This window comes from Nymphalis io, chromosome 18 (assembly GCF_905147045.1).
Source record: "Nymphalis io chromosome 18, ilAglIoxx1.1, whole genome shotgun sequence".
Lineage (NCBI taxonomy): Eukaryota > Metazoa > Arthropoda > Insecta > Lepidoptera > Nymphalidae > Nymphalis > Nymphalis io.
This window is the reverse complement of record NC_065905.1, coordinates 11,244,858-11,259,750: the sequence shown is the minus strand read 5'-3', so window position 1 is coordinate 11,259,750 and position 14,893 is coordinate 11,244,858. Positions and strand designations below refer to the sequence as shown.

Below are 14,893 nucleotides of genomic sequence, written 5' to 3'. Positions count from 1 at the left end.
GAAAAAGAAAAATTGCTTTTAGTAAAGAAAGTAAATATAAAAATAAAATAACAAATTTTGTTATTATACAGAATAATTAAAACTTAATCGATTTTTTGCTAATAAAATTTTTATTTCTTTAGTAAGTGATCTAATAAAAATGTATATTAGGTGTCACATAGGGACACAGGTACTTAATGATTGTGCAAAGCCAAATGCACAATACGGAGACTAATACGAAAATCATAAACGGCCGGTCATCTTGACATCAGAATGACTGGCCATTTTTTTTAAAATAAAATTTCATTGATAATATAAGTACCAAAATAAGTACCATAAGTACCAAATATTTAAACAAAAGTACTAAATAGGTATTAAATGAGGGTAGTATTTTAAAGCTGATCTGTCACTTTGTACAGACATTCTGACACACACGACATGCAAGACGCCGTTTGCAAATCCATAGTGAATATCATAGATTATTCAAGACCTCGACCAATGATATTACGTCAATTCAATGTCAAATTTGTTTATTTGTGTTTACTCCTCCTGTGATTGGAATAGGCTATTCTATCGATCAGTAAATCGAAATATTGTTTACAGATAGTGGGAGGTGCCACGACTATGTTGTTAATTTTTATGGGGACATAAATAGCATTGCGAAGTGTATAAACCTGAGTATATATTTCGGTACCAATAGCGCAGTATGTTTTTTAATTCTCACCTGTAATGAAGATTTTAGTACCTTGGCTACCCTAGACCTAAGGAAGATTACCGTCCCCTTCTCCCCGAATCTTTTAATAAAATCGGATTTTTTATTCGCGTAAATTTTACAAGTACTACACCATTGATGATGGTGTTTGTTTGAATTCTATGTGGGATTGTATTTAAGGGATTGCTTGTTTTTTTATACTTACATCATTGTATCTATGTAATGATTCAGGTTTAAGAAAGTGTTAAATAAAGGGGCCGGTTAGCGTGGTTGGTAGAAACTTGCCTTTCACGCCGAAGGTTGTGGATTCGAATTTCCACCCTGGATAGACATTTGTGTGCATGAACATGTCTGTTTGACATGAGTCTCGGTGTAATTATCTATATACATATGTATTTATAAAAGAAAAATAGTATATGTAGTATATCAGTCGTCTGGTTTCCATAGTACAAGCTCTGCTTAGTTTGGGATCAGACGGCCGCATGTGAATAATGGATATGTCCTAGGAAATAAATAATAATAATTGAATATCCAACTAATGCGACAGTCGTGTAATGTCTATTCGATATCACGGAATTATTCCAAGTTCGTTCTTTATCGATAAGGGTAGTTTCTTCAGATATATTTATTTAGATATAAACATTAATTGATGCTTCACGTCATTAATCTTTAAAGTGGCTGAAACTTCGAAGCCCAACTACTTATATGCAAAAAATATGGACGGGGAAAGAGTAACTAGCTATATTATTACTCGTCTTATTAATCAGTTGCTCCCCCCCCCCCCCCTACGCAACGCTAACGCAAAAGTATAAAGCAAGAGCTGAAAAAATATTGTCTGGCCAAGCTATGGGTATATTCATTATTTTATTAATATTTTCCATGTATTTCATATTTGCTTTTATTGTATTTGTTGATTTGTTAATTATAATATATCATGTACATTTAATTTATTAATAGCCTTTGTGATTTTTTCAATGTATCTATAATACGTTTATAAAATTTGTATTTCAATAAGCAGATTTAAATATATATATATATATATATATACATATATGTAGTAACATTATATAAAAAATCCGATATGGCCTAGTGGTTAGAATAAAGGCACGATATAGGCACGGAAATGTAAAATAAGGTAAACATTTAAAAGCTACACACATCGAAATAGTACATCACCAAAAGTCGGCTTATGAATATATTTCCCGAGTGAATTCTAAAGTAAACAAAAATGTAATATTTATAAATAAAAAATGTTACACCAATGAAAACAGTTTTATTTTTATCAAACCAACATTATCCATATATAAGATAAGAAACGAGTTGAACTCTTTTAAAAATATATATAGATTTAATAAAAAATAACTTTAGTTTGAAAATATCTACAAATGTTATGTCTATTAGCGGTGTCACTTCTGAACCATTTGGTCTACTATTGTTTATGATCCAATATTCGGTGAAAAATGACTTAATATTAACGATCTATGTTGATTTCGAGTTAAAAAAGCACATAACCTGACAGACAACGCTGATTGAGTTATAAATCAATGTTATTATTATTTTATGTTCGTGGGCGTCGTTTATTTGTTGATAATACTAAAAATCAATATTAGATCAATATCAAATTATGTCACTTTTCAAAGCGAAAGGTCATCGGGAATCTCGGTCGTCAATATCAAGTCTTCCTAAGCCACACAATACCAGAAAGTCAGCCTTCTCGTTTCGCGTGCATTTTAAAATGTATATATAATGACAGGACTGCAAATTAATCTTATTATATATACAATTTTTAATACATTTACAAAATATTATGATATATTTAAAAGCACAAATCATGCATATTACTTTACAATTACTATTACTAAACACAAAACAATTAAACGAAACTATACCAATTTAAAAATGGAATTGAGTGCAAAACAGATTTTGACAATAAAATTCTGGACTAGTTAAGTAAATTCGTTTTAATTAAATATATGTGTATATATTTAAGTAAACTAATAAATTATATTACAATTAAATTATAATATTTAATTATAATATATTATAGTATTTTATATTTACATTTGTTTATTGGTTTTGTTTTAATTAAATATTAATATTATTTTATTCATACCACCACCTACCCCATATCCTATCTGTAATTACTCACACCGTTGGTTGCCTGGAAGAGATCGCTATGTAGTGATATGGTCGTCATAATTGTACATTTATTTTGGCAGTATACATGTTGTGTATTTTTCTCTTTGTGGTGTGGTGTACAATAAAGTATAAAGTATATGTGTTTTTTTTTTAATTCCCATAATAATCTTCGTAATTTTTTTTGATTTAAACTAATTTAGATTTAGTAAATATTCATTCATTCTCTATTCAAAGTAAGAGCCATTGATTTCAATTTGGCTCGGTCAAGTTTCGATGTTGAAGTCGTCGGCATTTCCTTAAGGAAGATCACACCTCCTCTTAGTTGCTTTGAATCTGATAGCGAAGCTGGAAGTAGAATCATAATAATACTAATATTAATTATTTTTCATTTCTCTATTATAGGTAGGTCGGGCAAATAGGCCATTGGATGGTAAGTCACCAAGCAATACTCAGACTTAACACATGAATTATTTTATAAATAAACGACTATTTATATTTAATTATTTTTAATTTATGAAGGTAGATGGAAAATTGACCGCCTATTGGAATATGGTCACCACCGCTCAGAGATATTGTCAGCCACTTTTCCACAAGTCATATGAACCCTTGAATCTACTTCAATGATTGTATATGGGATTTTGTTACAAACCTTTGACCAAATCTTTGATTTCCTGAGCTGTAACGCTATACCCTTTAAGAGGTACAACAAATGCGACGATCAGATCACCGCATTCATCATCAGGTATGCCAGTGACAGCCACGTCTAGTACACCAGGGTGCTTGATGATGACATTTTCTACTTCCACTGGGGACACCTGGAAAAAAAAACCAAAGTAAGTCTATAAATTTACATAAAATATATTTTTATCTGTCACAAGCAGGTTTCCTTGCGATGTTTTCGTTCACCACCACGAACGAGATGAATTAATAATACAAAATAAGTACATGAAAATTAATTATATATGACTATTTTATAATTTTTTTTTTTTTATGTGAATTATTATTGTTTTTACACAAACGATCGTCTGTTCCTAAGGTAGGCAACTTAATGGCTGTGTTAGTCTGATCGCCTAGTTGCATATATAGCGTATATAGCACATATATAGGCCGTATATACCGAGATCCTGGGTTCAAAAGTCAGGTCCACCCGAAAAAAAGTTAGTGGGTTTTTCTTTCGAAAATTCTCAGTAGCAGCTCGGAGTCTGGAAGTTGGAAGTGTGTACACTCCCGTGTCTCGGAAAGCATGTAAAGCCGTTGGTCCTACGCCTGAACTCTTTCCGGTCACCGACCCATCGGATTATGAGAATGAGAGAAAAAAGAATGCACCTACGTTTACGCACATACTTGTGCACTATAATATATACTGCGCAGTTGTAATCTCTCGTTATATTTGCCACCGTGGCTGAAATCGGTCAGGAGTACATCATTATTAGAACATCATACACACTAGACCCGATAGATGGCGTTGTAACATGAATTTAATTATAAGGCGCACAAAAAGTTGGTATATTTAATTATAAATACCTGGTAACTTTTGTATTTTAATAGCAATTTCAGTCGATCAACGAAATAGTAATTGAAATATTCATCTCTGTAGAGAATGTCTCCCGTCTTCAACCATCCGTCTTCATCGAAGGCCGCAGCGGTCATCTGCGCGTCATTATAGTACTCCTGATAATTTAAAAAAATAACTCGATAAGTAGAATTCGAGTTGGATGTATAATTTTATACATATATAACTATCGCATGCTGAAAAAAACGTTATAAAATAATTATTTTATTTATATGAAGGCGGGGTCAGAAAATTAGTAAAGTATTTTGATACTCAGTGCTCAGTGGCGCGTCATTGGAGAGACCTATGTCCAGCAGTGGACGCGAAAAGGGTGATGATGATGATGATGATGATTTTGATTCAAATTTATTTTATTTTTAAATGTGTGCCGATTTCTACTCACGGGCTCACTCAAGCCAGTGTAACTGCAGAAACAATGGTCGTGAACATCTTACATTAGTTTGCGGCGCATTAAGATATATAAGATAGTTAATATTTCTTACAGTGCCAATATCTATGGGCGGCAAACAATTTGAAATAAGAAAATTACTGTATGAATTTACCTTGAAAACTGCAGGTCCTTTTAATCTTAATTCTCCGGGCTCATTTGGTTTAGTGATCTCTTCATTCGTGTTCATGTCTACCAGCTGTAACAAGATAATTCAATACGAACTTGCATTATGTTTTTTTTTTATGAAACAGGTAGGCAGACGTACATATGTAATCGGTTTGAAGTCGTTACTATTATTTAATTGATACCGCTTATTATTTACTTGGATATCTATATAAGATATATACTGGTGGTAGAGCTTTGTGCAAGCCCGTCTGGGTAGGTACCATCCATATATCAGATATTCTACCGCGAAACAGAAGTATTTGGTATTGTTGTGTTCCGGTTTGAAGGGTGAGTGAGCCAGTGTAATTACAGGCACAAGGGACATAGTTCCCAAGGTTGGTGGCGTGTTGGTATAAGTGATGGTTAAAATTTCTTACAATGCCAATTTCTATGGGCCTTGGTGACCACTTACCATCAGGTGGCCCATATGCTCGTCCGCCTTCCTATTTTATAAAAAAAAAGATACAAACATACATACATACATAAAAAAGGGTTATTTGAATAAAAATATAGAATCGACCTCTTTATATATATATTATATAATTAAGAGTGGCTTATCAATTTTAAATACCCACTTTGAACTGCACACTGTTTAGCGGTGCACCTATTGAACCGAAAGGTGAATACGCTGGAGTGGCCACCAAGCCTGAAGACTCTGTCAATCCGTAGCCAATTTGTAAATGACAATTTGGTATTACTTTCTGAAATCATTAAAAAAGGAAACTTTTATTAAGAAACGAAAATTTATTTTATTGTACACCACAAAGATAAAAAAAAATAACAAAACATGGATACAACTTAATTATGAGTAGCATACGACTTTGGCGATCATATCGCTACAAAACGATCTCTTGCAGGCAACCAGTAGTGTAAGGAATTACTCATAGGATATGAGGTATATGGTCTTAAAGTATTGAAATCAGTAAAAATAATTTCTTCCTCACCGCTTTATTAAAATTCAACTCTTCAAACCAAAGTTTGTCTGGAAGAGATTGCTCTCGAAGCAATACTTACTTTCGTAAAATTCATTTCAGTTTATTTTTCTGCGTAAAATCAAAGCAAAATATTTCTATTGTATTGTATGGGCTTCTCAACATAATTTATATGTATATAAATATAATATCTGTATAAATATATTATAATTACAAGGTATTCAACATCTCGGATCTTGTGGTTGGAAGGCATTGATGGGTTATGAGTTGATTATACGGTAGTAGGACTGTATGCAAGCCTCTTTGGGTAAGTAATACCCATCCTAATTCATCACATATTCTACCGCCATACAGCAATACGTACAGTATTGATAGCGACACATCGACAGTGTAAGTATTTCTTAACTATAGGCAAATGTGATCACAGACCATGAGGCAAATATCCGCTCTGCCATTTTTAAATTAGTATCCATCTGGATACCTCAAATGTCCCTCAATAATCAAAATAGCTTACCTTAACCTCTTCTAGCAGTTGTTTAGAAACAGCGCTTCCACCGACGAGTATAAACTTAAGCGAGCTAAAATCGCATTTATCTTTCTCGCATGTTTTGAATAAAGTCGTCATAAATGTTGGACTCAGTATAGTAAACTCTGGCTGTGAAAATTAAAGTTAATATAAAGTGTAAGATATTTATGATTCCCATTTAAGAGCCGAGATGGCCCATTGGTTAGAATACATTAATTTTTAGCAAACCTTCTCCTTAAGAGGGGAAGAGCCACTCGGCAATGGAAGATTGACCAGTTTTTATTTTTTATGGGAAATTTAGCGAGTGCTCAGAACAATATGTCTTAAATGTTAGGTGTCAACGGTAACTTTTAATTACAAAAAAAGTTCACACTATTTTTAGTTCAAATAAAATTTGTCTTAAAATTATCGAGAATTCAGAGATCGTCTGTGAGCGTTTAAACTGCGTTACTTTAGACGAAGATACAACTAAACTGTTATTGTTAAAAAAATGATTAAGCAATGAAACGATTGGGTTCAAAATTTATTTGAAGTAAGCTTAAGCCCAAGGCGAGGCTATAGGTTTTTTATACCGAACACTTGCACAATACGCAGGTGTAAGTAAGGTATAAAAAGCTGATTCGGTGAATCTGACCTTGTAAGTGTTTATCAGGGAGTAGACGTGGTCAGTCGTTGGCGCGGAAGATGTCTGCACTCGCGTGTATCTCATAATGGGTGACATAATAAACTGGAACGTGGCTGATACCCACTGAACCGGTGACAGGAGCATAGCTATGTCAAACGGCGATGGAAATTTTGTATTGAAAACCCTTAAAAAAAACAGTAGTTACATATTTTTGTTTCATACATTATTTGCATGAAATGTAGTTTTACAGATGTCATGACTTCTTACGCCCCCGACAGGCAAGCAAATATACTTGTAAGCAAAAACAAAAAGCATTATCTTTCATGCAAAATTTAGTTAAACAGATATCGTGCAAAACATACACACTATATATAAATTTAAGGTAAACACATGTGAAAAAATTAAGCAAATTGAATTTAGTCGGGTTGATATATCATGTTTCTTTTAATTTTCATCTTAATTTTTCTTACCATATGGTTTAGTGGTTAGAACACGTGAATTGAAACCCAAGATCGTGGATACAAAACCTTACCACTAAGTTTTCATGAGCTTATAAGTATTCATACTTAGTATTGTTGCGTTCCGGTTTGAAGGGCGAGTGAGCCAGTGTAACTAACAGGCACAAGGGACATAACATCTCAGTTCCCAAGGTTGGTGACGCATTGGCTATGTAAGCGATGGTTGTTATTGCTTACAATGCCAATGTCTAAGGGCGTTGGTGACCACTTACCATCAGGTGGCCCATCTGCTCGTCCACCTTCCTATTCTATAAAAAAAGATTTATATGTAATAATAAATAGTATATTCACAATATATTAGGAAATCCATAGAAAATATTCTTATGCGTTAGTGCAGCTATTTTTGGTATTGCCGTCGATCCACTTGTTGTCACCAACACAGCAGTCGTCAGCATTGGGTTGAAGTCAGCTGGTCTAGAATAAAAACCGACATAGTCGTATAAGTAAAGCACATAATATAAAAAAAAACAATATATACCATGATTAACACACGCACGCAATCACACAAGTGCACACGCAAATTCATATGCAGCATTTGTTTTATATATTTTCGATGCGATTCAACGAGAAAGCGTTGATAAGTATATAAATACTTTTTATTATATCGTTCGGTCATGATTTGTACGATTAGTCTTATTTTAATCTGTAAGTATTTAATAAGCACTTATAATTTATAGATATCATAAATAATAATAAATACATAACAAGAGCTAGTCTGTTAAGTGTTATCAATTACTATATTATTATCAATACATACTTAAACTGTTCAACTGAAGTGTCTCCAGCTTGATTGTCAAGTAATTCTGTAAAGCACAGATTATCGTCCAGTTTTTTACCAAATGTTACAATTTTAGTCGAGATGTTTAACGCTTTCAATGCTTCTTCAATAGTCGGGACATTTGAGTTTTCGCAGAATATTAATTTTGGTTTAGTACATTTCAGTGTGTCTCGAAGCTCATCTGTAATCAAGAAAACGCTTTTTTAAAGTAGGTTATACTAATATATAAAAAAGGTTTTGTTGGTGAGAAGAAATTTCCAAAACCATTCCTAACGTCATCAATGCGCCACAAATATTGGGAACTAAGATTTTATGATCCTCGTGCCAGTAGTTACACTAGCTCATTCACACTACCAACAGGAACACAATAATACCAAGTATTGCTGTTTGGCGGTAGAATATATGAGATGAGTTGGTGGTATCTACCCAGACAGATTTGCACCAAGCCCTACCACCAAGTGTCCGTGCTTTTATCAAGCGAACTTTGCCAAAACTGTAATGATAATGATAATATTGTCTTGGAGGACATTGATTAGGAGACCGATTTCTAGATTTAGACCTTTAAGGCTAGCCAACTAGCACAGCACATAGTACAGCGCAGTGTGTGCTCAAACACAGATAAATATATTATAATCCGATAGAACGGTAAACCAACAACTGTATGCTATGTGCTTTTCAAGGCACAGCAGTGTAAGACTGCTTCTGAAAATTTCTTGAAAGACAAACCCAATAACTGTCTATTGTCCCTAAGAAGCCGATAGACACATGAAAACCTAGTGGATTTGTAGAACTTCAATTTCCAATATGTCTACCTGCTGAAACCACAGAACCGTTTTTAATTAAAAGTGAAGTAGGATTTCGAGATGATTTATTTTAGATAAATTATATAAACAAACATTTCTTTAACATAGTTTGTTCAAAGATAGCGCTACTGCAGAATTAATTGAATATTATACAGCAAATTAAACATTTTAACAATAAAATAAACAACAAAAAATGTTTTTAAAACAATCAATACAGAGTCTACTATAAATTAAATACTAATGGAATATATATTTCGTATTTTAGACATTTATAAAACAAAATTTGTTTGCCTTTGTCCGTTCATTGCTGGAATATGGTTCTGTAGTCTGAAATCCACAATATAAAATTTATATTAATACAATAGAAAAAATTCAACATAAATTCATTAAATATCTTAATTCTAAATGTTTCACTCTGAATCAATATCCGCCTAAAATGGTTTCTTTACTGGATCGTCGAACACTACGAGATTAAGGTTTTTATTTAAACTAATACATAACTTTAATGATAGTCCATATCTTTTAGGCAATATTTACTTCAGATGTAAAAAAGTAAGCACACGCAATAGTGCTATATTCCACTTACTCTCCACTCGAACCAATTTTGCTCAAAACGAATTTATATATCGTTCTTGTAAGAGCTATAATAGGAAGTTTAATGACATGGACATGTTTTCTTGTACGCTCAATACATTTAAAAAAAATTATTGTGCATTTGTCAATTTAGTCATTGTTTTTTTTTTTCATTTTTTTATTATATATATATTTTATTGTTGTACTGTTTGTTAGCTGTTTGAATCTTCATAATTATTATTTTAAATAATATAAAATGCCTGTAAACAAGCAATTTAGTAAAGTGCTTGTTTACAGGCATTCATGAATTAGTTTTAAGTGGAAACTTGATTGGTGTGTAAACGAGTTAATTGCTGTATAATGTAGTGCTGTGTGATGTGTAATTTTGACAATACAATGAGTTAGGTGGATAAAACTGTTTTTTAATTTTCAATATAAGGATTTACTTGTTATGTATATACATGAACAATCAGCGGAAACTTTTTTATTACTATTTAACTTAACGTTAATTAATGTTTGTAATTACATTTTTAACTGAGTAAATTTCGTAAGTGTATGCTTAAAATTGACTTAAAAATACCCACCTATTAAAATTATTAACACTTCTCATTACCTAAAACACAGTACTTAAGATGGACTGGTGGTAGAGCTTTGTTTACTGGTGGTAGAGCTTTGTGCAAGCTCGTCTGGGTAGGTACCACCCACTCATCAGATATTCTACCGCGAAACAGTAGTACTTGGTAGTGTTGTGTTCCGGTTTAAAGAGTGTAAGCCAGTGTAATTACAGACACAAGGGACATAACATCTTAGTTCCTAAGGTTGGTGGCGCATTGGTGATGTAAGCGATGGTTAACATTTCTTACAATGCCAATGTCTATGGGCGTTGGTGACCACTTACCATCAGGTAGCCCATATGCTCGTTCGCCTTCCTATTCTATATAAAAAAAGATGGAATGGTGAATTTAATTGTACATATTTTATAACCTCTGTTCTCAAGTAAGTGACTATAATATCTGTTAAACTCAACGCTACGACTAACGCGTATATAATTTAAAATAACCTAATATTTCTACGAGTTAATTTGATTATAAATTTTGTTTTAATGTTATTTAACTTCGTGATATGATTTTTACAACTACCGACATTATAATGATTTAACTTTTGTATAAAAAGCGATGTATTTACAATGAACAATCATAATTATTGTTGAATTTGAGTTCTCTTGGTGGTTACTCTGCCTGTTTAAATAAATATTGTTTATAACCACCCAACACTTCTTTCGCTATCCTGGGCCACCTTCTGTTTCATATCTCTTATTTAGAATAAATGTCTTCAAACCTAGATGTACCGAAGAACTTGAAAGCCAGTAGATAACTCGATTACTTACTTATTTTTAAGCCCATGTCAACTCCTGCCACAGTGATGCCAAGATACAGAGCAGCATACATCGGTATAACCAAGTCAAGATGGTTTGGAGCCATGATAACTATGACTTCCTGGTATTTGAGACCCATATTCTTGAACACAGAAGCACATCTCACTGAACGCTCTAAGACCGATTTACTCGTCTCTTTCTCATCCGTGGCTCCATCTATCTGTTAGAGCGAATGATTATCATATACAAATATGTTTCAACTATTATTTTTTTATAAAATTGTTAGGCGGACCAGTAAATGGGTTACAATATGGTAAGTGGTCACCCCCACCCATACATTGGTACCGTAAGTAATATTAAAAATTCTGTATACCACGAAACTTTTGAACTAAGATATTATGTCCCTTGTGTCTGTAATTATACTGTAAGCACAGTATACACAGTTCGACGCTCGGTCAACAGTAAGTACTTAGGAGGTATTTATTTGTGCAATATTGATGATATATGATTATGAGTCGGTTGGCGTGGTTGGTAGATACTTGCCTTTCACGCCGAAGGTTGTGGGTTCGATTCCCACCCAGGACAGACATTTGTGTGCATGAACATGTCTGTTTGTCCTGAGTCTGGGTGTAATTATCTATATAAGTATGTATTTACAAAAGAGAAGTAGTATATCAGTTGTCTGCTTAATTTGGGATCAGATGGCCGTGTGTGAAAAATGTCCCAGGATATTATTATTATTATTATATTTACAATAGCTACACACCTTGACCCGCATCTTGTAGATATCGTTTCATATACCGAGTCAATGCAAATTGCTTTAAGTACATATTGTTTTCGCTGATAACAATTATTCACCAATCTATTTTAACATTGTATTTTTAACTGGTCACAATACATATTGTAAAGCAAGTGATCTAAAAAAGTACTTTTTAATTGGTTACGTAGCCAAGTAACACAACCAGATTAGGATTATATGTTTTCGCAATTATTTTAAGCTCTTTATGTCTTTTCTTCTAACGAATGATAAAAGTGGGTGGCTTGCACTAAGGTTACTTAAGTTAATTATTAATTTAATCCTTTGCTTAATACCTGCAATACATAGTCCGGAGCGTCCTTTAAGCTGCGCAGTATAATTTTACCAACATGATATCTATCGCTTGCTATGCCAGAATCGGCGACCACTCGCGATCCTAATTCGTGGAGGTACCACCAAACCGCATCGGATGTTTGTTTATACATTGCTGTTATAACGAAAACTAAATTACAAACTCACGTCATTAAAATTTTGTAAATAAAAGTTAGTTAAGTAATAAATATTCTATTGCTGATCAAAATCCTCAACTGATCTTGAGGCTTGGATTCTCATTTACCACCCTGCATCAATGCGGGTTTGTGGATATGAATGTGGCAGAATTTCATTCGACACATGTAGGTTTCCTGGCGATTCACCGCCAAGCACGATATAAATTACAACCACAAATTAAGGACATGAAAACTCCGGATTGCATGTAAATTCAAGTGACTTTCCACTGAGTCATTTCGCTTCCACTTGTGAATACTTGCCTTTATTTAAAACTTTTAATGTGATATTTATCGAACACCAATATTAAGAATACGTATCAAAATATTATAGCACTATTATCATTACAACGCTTTTTAACTTTATTAAAAGAAAATATTATTTATATTTAAGACACTCGGAGAACAATAATGTGTTCAATTGAATCAATGTCGTATTAATACTGCAGTAAATTCTTGATGAATATATTTTCCGACTGCTCTTTAATTGCTATATAAGGTATCAAGTGCATTAGCACTTTTTATATTCATAATGCGTCACATTATTATGGCGGCGTTCATAAATATAAGATAATAATTTGTATTTTATTTTTTACAACATAACTATGTAGCTTAGAAAATTATCGTATTTTTTATTTATTAATAAATTGATAGGATTTTAAACATGATTTTGATGTATATCAAAATGTTCCTGTACCATAAGAGTACATGTAAAGCAGGTCGAATTTAATCTATAAATAATCGAACCACTTTTATCATTCGCACTGCAAAACTGTTGAATACTTTGCCTGAGTCTGTATTTCCTGATACATTGGTGTCTTCAAATCCAAAGTAAACAGGTTTCTTCTAGGCAAGCGTGCTACATCCTCAACCGTGTTGATGCTTAAGATCAGGAGAGACAACGATCAAACGCTGGCTTACAAATACTTCTCTTAATATTTTAAAAGTTAATTTGGTTAATATCACAAAAAAAATGTTGACATTTATAATATATACCTATGTAAGTATTAATATATTGATTCCTCCTTGGTCTAGTGGCTTGATGTAAGGCCACAGACCCGGAGGTCCTGGGTTTAATTCCCAGGTCAGGTCAATAAAAAGTTATTGGGTTTTTCTGTCAGAAAATTCTCAGTAGCAGCCCGGAGTCTGGAAGTTAGAAATGTGTACATTCCCGTGCCTCGAAAAGCACGTAAACCCGTTGATCCTGCGCCTGAACTCTTTTCGATCGTGTTGTATTGCCATCCCATCGGATTATGAGAGTTAGGAAATAGAGAGTGCACTTTTGTTTGCGCACACACTTGTGCACAATAATATCTCCTGTGTAGTTGGCTAATCTTTCTTGAGATTGGTCGCCGTGATTGAAATCGGTCCGCAGGACATTACTATATTGTTATTAATATTTACATAGATATATATTACAAATGTATAAATTTACGTTTACGTTAAGTATACGTTTACCCGATTAATTCTGGCCTGAACTTTAATAATGATTGATCAGATATTTTAAATAAAATTAATTGCCCCATTATATAGTCTTTATGGCTACAAAATACTAGTGTTAATATTGAAACCGATAAAAATAAAAATGCATAGAAGCTCGTTTTACATTATTTGAAAAATAAATAATATTGAAAATATCTAGTTATAGCTTTTATAGACATATCATAAATGTTAACATGAAGGCTGGCTTTAGCAGGCTAACCTGCGGGCTGACGTTATGTCCGTTACACTCGGGCATCCTGGAACAATTGCTCCTACATTACGACAAACAACGCTATTTAGCTTTTTAGCAAATTAATTAAGTCTTTTGTCTTCAGATTCAGTACACAATGTTAAGCTCAGTTGAGCTTTCCGCAAACAAGTCACTCAAGCTTTCTTAAACCTAGTACACTTTTAGTTTCTTAATTATACTTTAATAATATATTTGCTTTTTATTAAAAAAAACTGTACTTTATATGAGATGAGGTTATGTGGTGTTTGATTATTATTATTTTAAGTAGATGTTACATTTTTATAATAATATCTTGGGACATAATTCACACACGGCCATCCGATCCCAAACTAAGCAGGGCTTGTACTATGATAGGCGCTCGAACCGTCGAACCGTTCGGACGTGTACAAGTTAAATTGTTATCAATGTTTCTTGTATGTTTTCTTCGAATACCCTCGCTTGTTTATTGGTTTTTGTTGTTGTCTGTCGTGACATATTATATTGGCTTTGTGTATGGATTTTGTTTTTCATTATGGATTGGTTTTGTTGTTTGGTTAAAGGTCTTTCATAAACCTATTTTTGCTTGTTGTTGTCGTTGTCTTTGTTGTTGTTTGTCATAATTTTTTATTGTTGTTGTTGTTGTGTCAACAATGGACGTTGACACAGAATTGCCGTCCGACAATAATAATGTTAGGCGTCAACGCCCACTTGTGGGAGACGCCCTGCTCGATTCCGGCTCCGATACGGAGACG

General features: G+C 33.2%; 3 protein-coding genes across 14 annotated transcripts in view; 1 reads left to right on the top strand and 2 right to left on the bottom strand.

The window, feature by feature from the left end:
- The window catches only part of LOC126775354 (uncharacterized), an 84,973-nt gene extending 84,241 nt beyond the window's left edge, over window positions 1-732 (top strand). For all 3 annotated transcript variants that reach the window (XM_050497226.1, XM_050497224.1, XM_050497225.1), the window contains one exon: window positions 583-732. In XM_050497226.1, coding sequence (XP_050353183.1) covers window positions 583-630 — 48 coding nt within the window. In that variant the 3' untranslated portion in view covers window positions 631-732. The remainder of the gene's footprint in view (window positions 1-582) is intronic.
- LOC126775340 (luciferin 4-monooxygenase-like) overlaps window positions 1-14,893 on the bottom strand; it is an 89,229-nt gene that overhangs the window by 60,643 nt on the left and 13,693 nt on the right. The gene's annotated exons all lie outside the window — the stretch shown is intronic.
- On the bottom strand, window positions 1,950-12,906 carry LOC126775344 (luciferin 4-monooxygenase-like). Of its 2 annotated transcripts, XM_050497210.1 has the most exons (12): window positions 12,695-12,906; window positions 12,221-12,372; window positions 11,141-11,348; window positions 8,357-8,558; window positions 7,891-8,013; window positions 7,091-7,265; window positions 6,445-6,585; window positions 5,574-5,699; window positions 4,946-5,029; window positions 4,355-4,501; window positions 3,480-3,645; window positions 1,950-3,175 (listed from the first exon to the last, which is right to left on the bottom strand). In XM_050497210.1, the coding sequence occupies exons 2-12, from the start codon at window positions 12,368-12,370 to the stop codon at window positions 3,048-3,050; spliced, it is 1,650 nt and encodes a 549-aa protein (XP_050353167.1). In that variant the 5' UTR covers window positions 12,371-12,372; window positions 12,695-12,906; the 3' UTR covers window positions 1,950-3,047. The 2 variants fall into 2 exon arrangements, with proteins under 2 accessions (XP_050353167.1, XP_050353168.1); XM_050497211.1 differs by lacking the exon at window positions 5,574-5,699.

What these genes read in the sequence shown, in the direction of transcription:
- LOC126775344 (XM_050497210.1), bottom strand. Translation starts at nt 12,370, where the DNA reads ATGTATAAACAAACATCCGATGCGGTTTGGTGGTACCTCCACGAATTA. An exon ending in TATGGATTTCCTAATATATT is followed by an intron (nt 7,266 to 7,890) that starts GTGAATATACTA and finishes GTTTTTTTTAAG; the next exon opens with GGTTTTCAATACAAAATTTC. An exon ending in TAAAATACAAAAGTTACCAG is followed by an intron (nt 3,646 to 4,354) that starts GTATTTATAATT and finishes TTTTTTTTCCAG; the next exon opens with GTGTCCCCAGTGGAAGTAGA.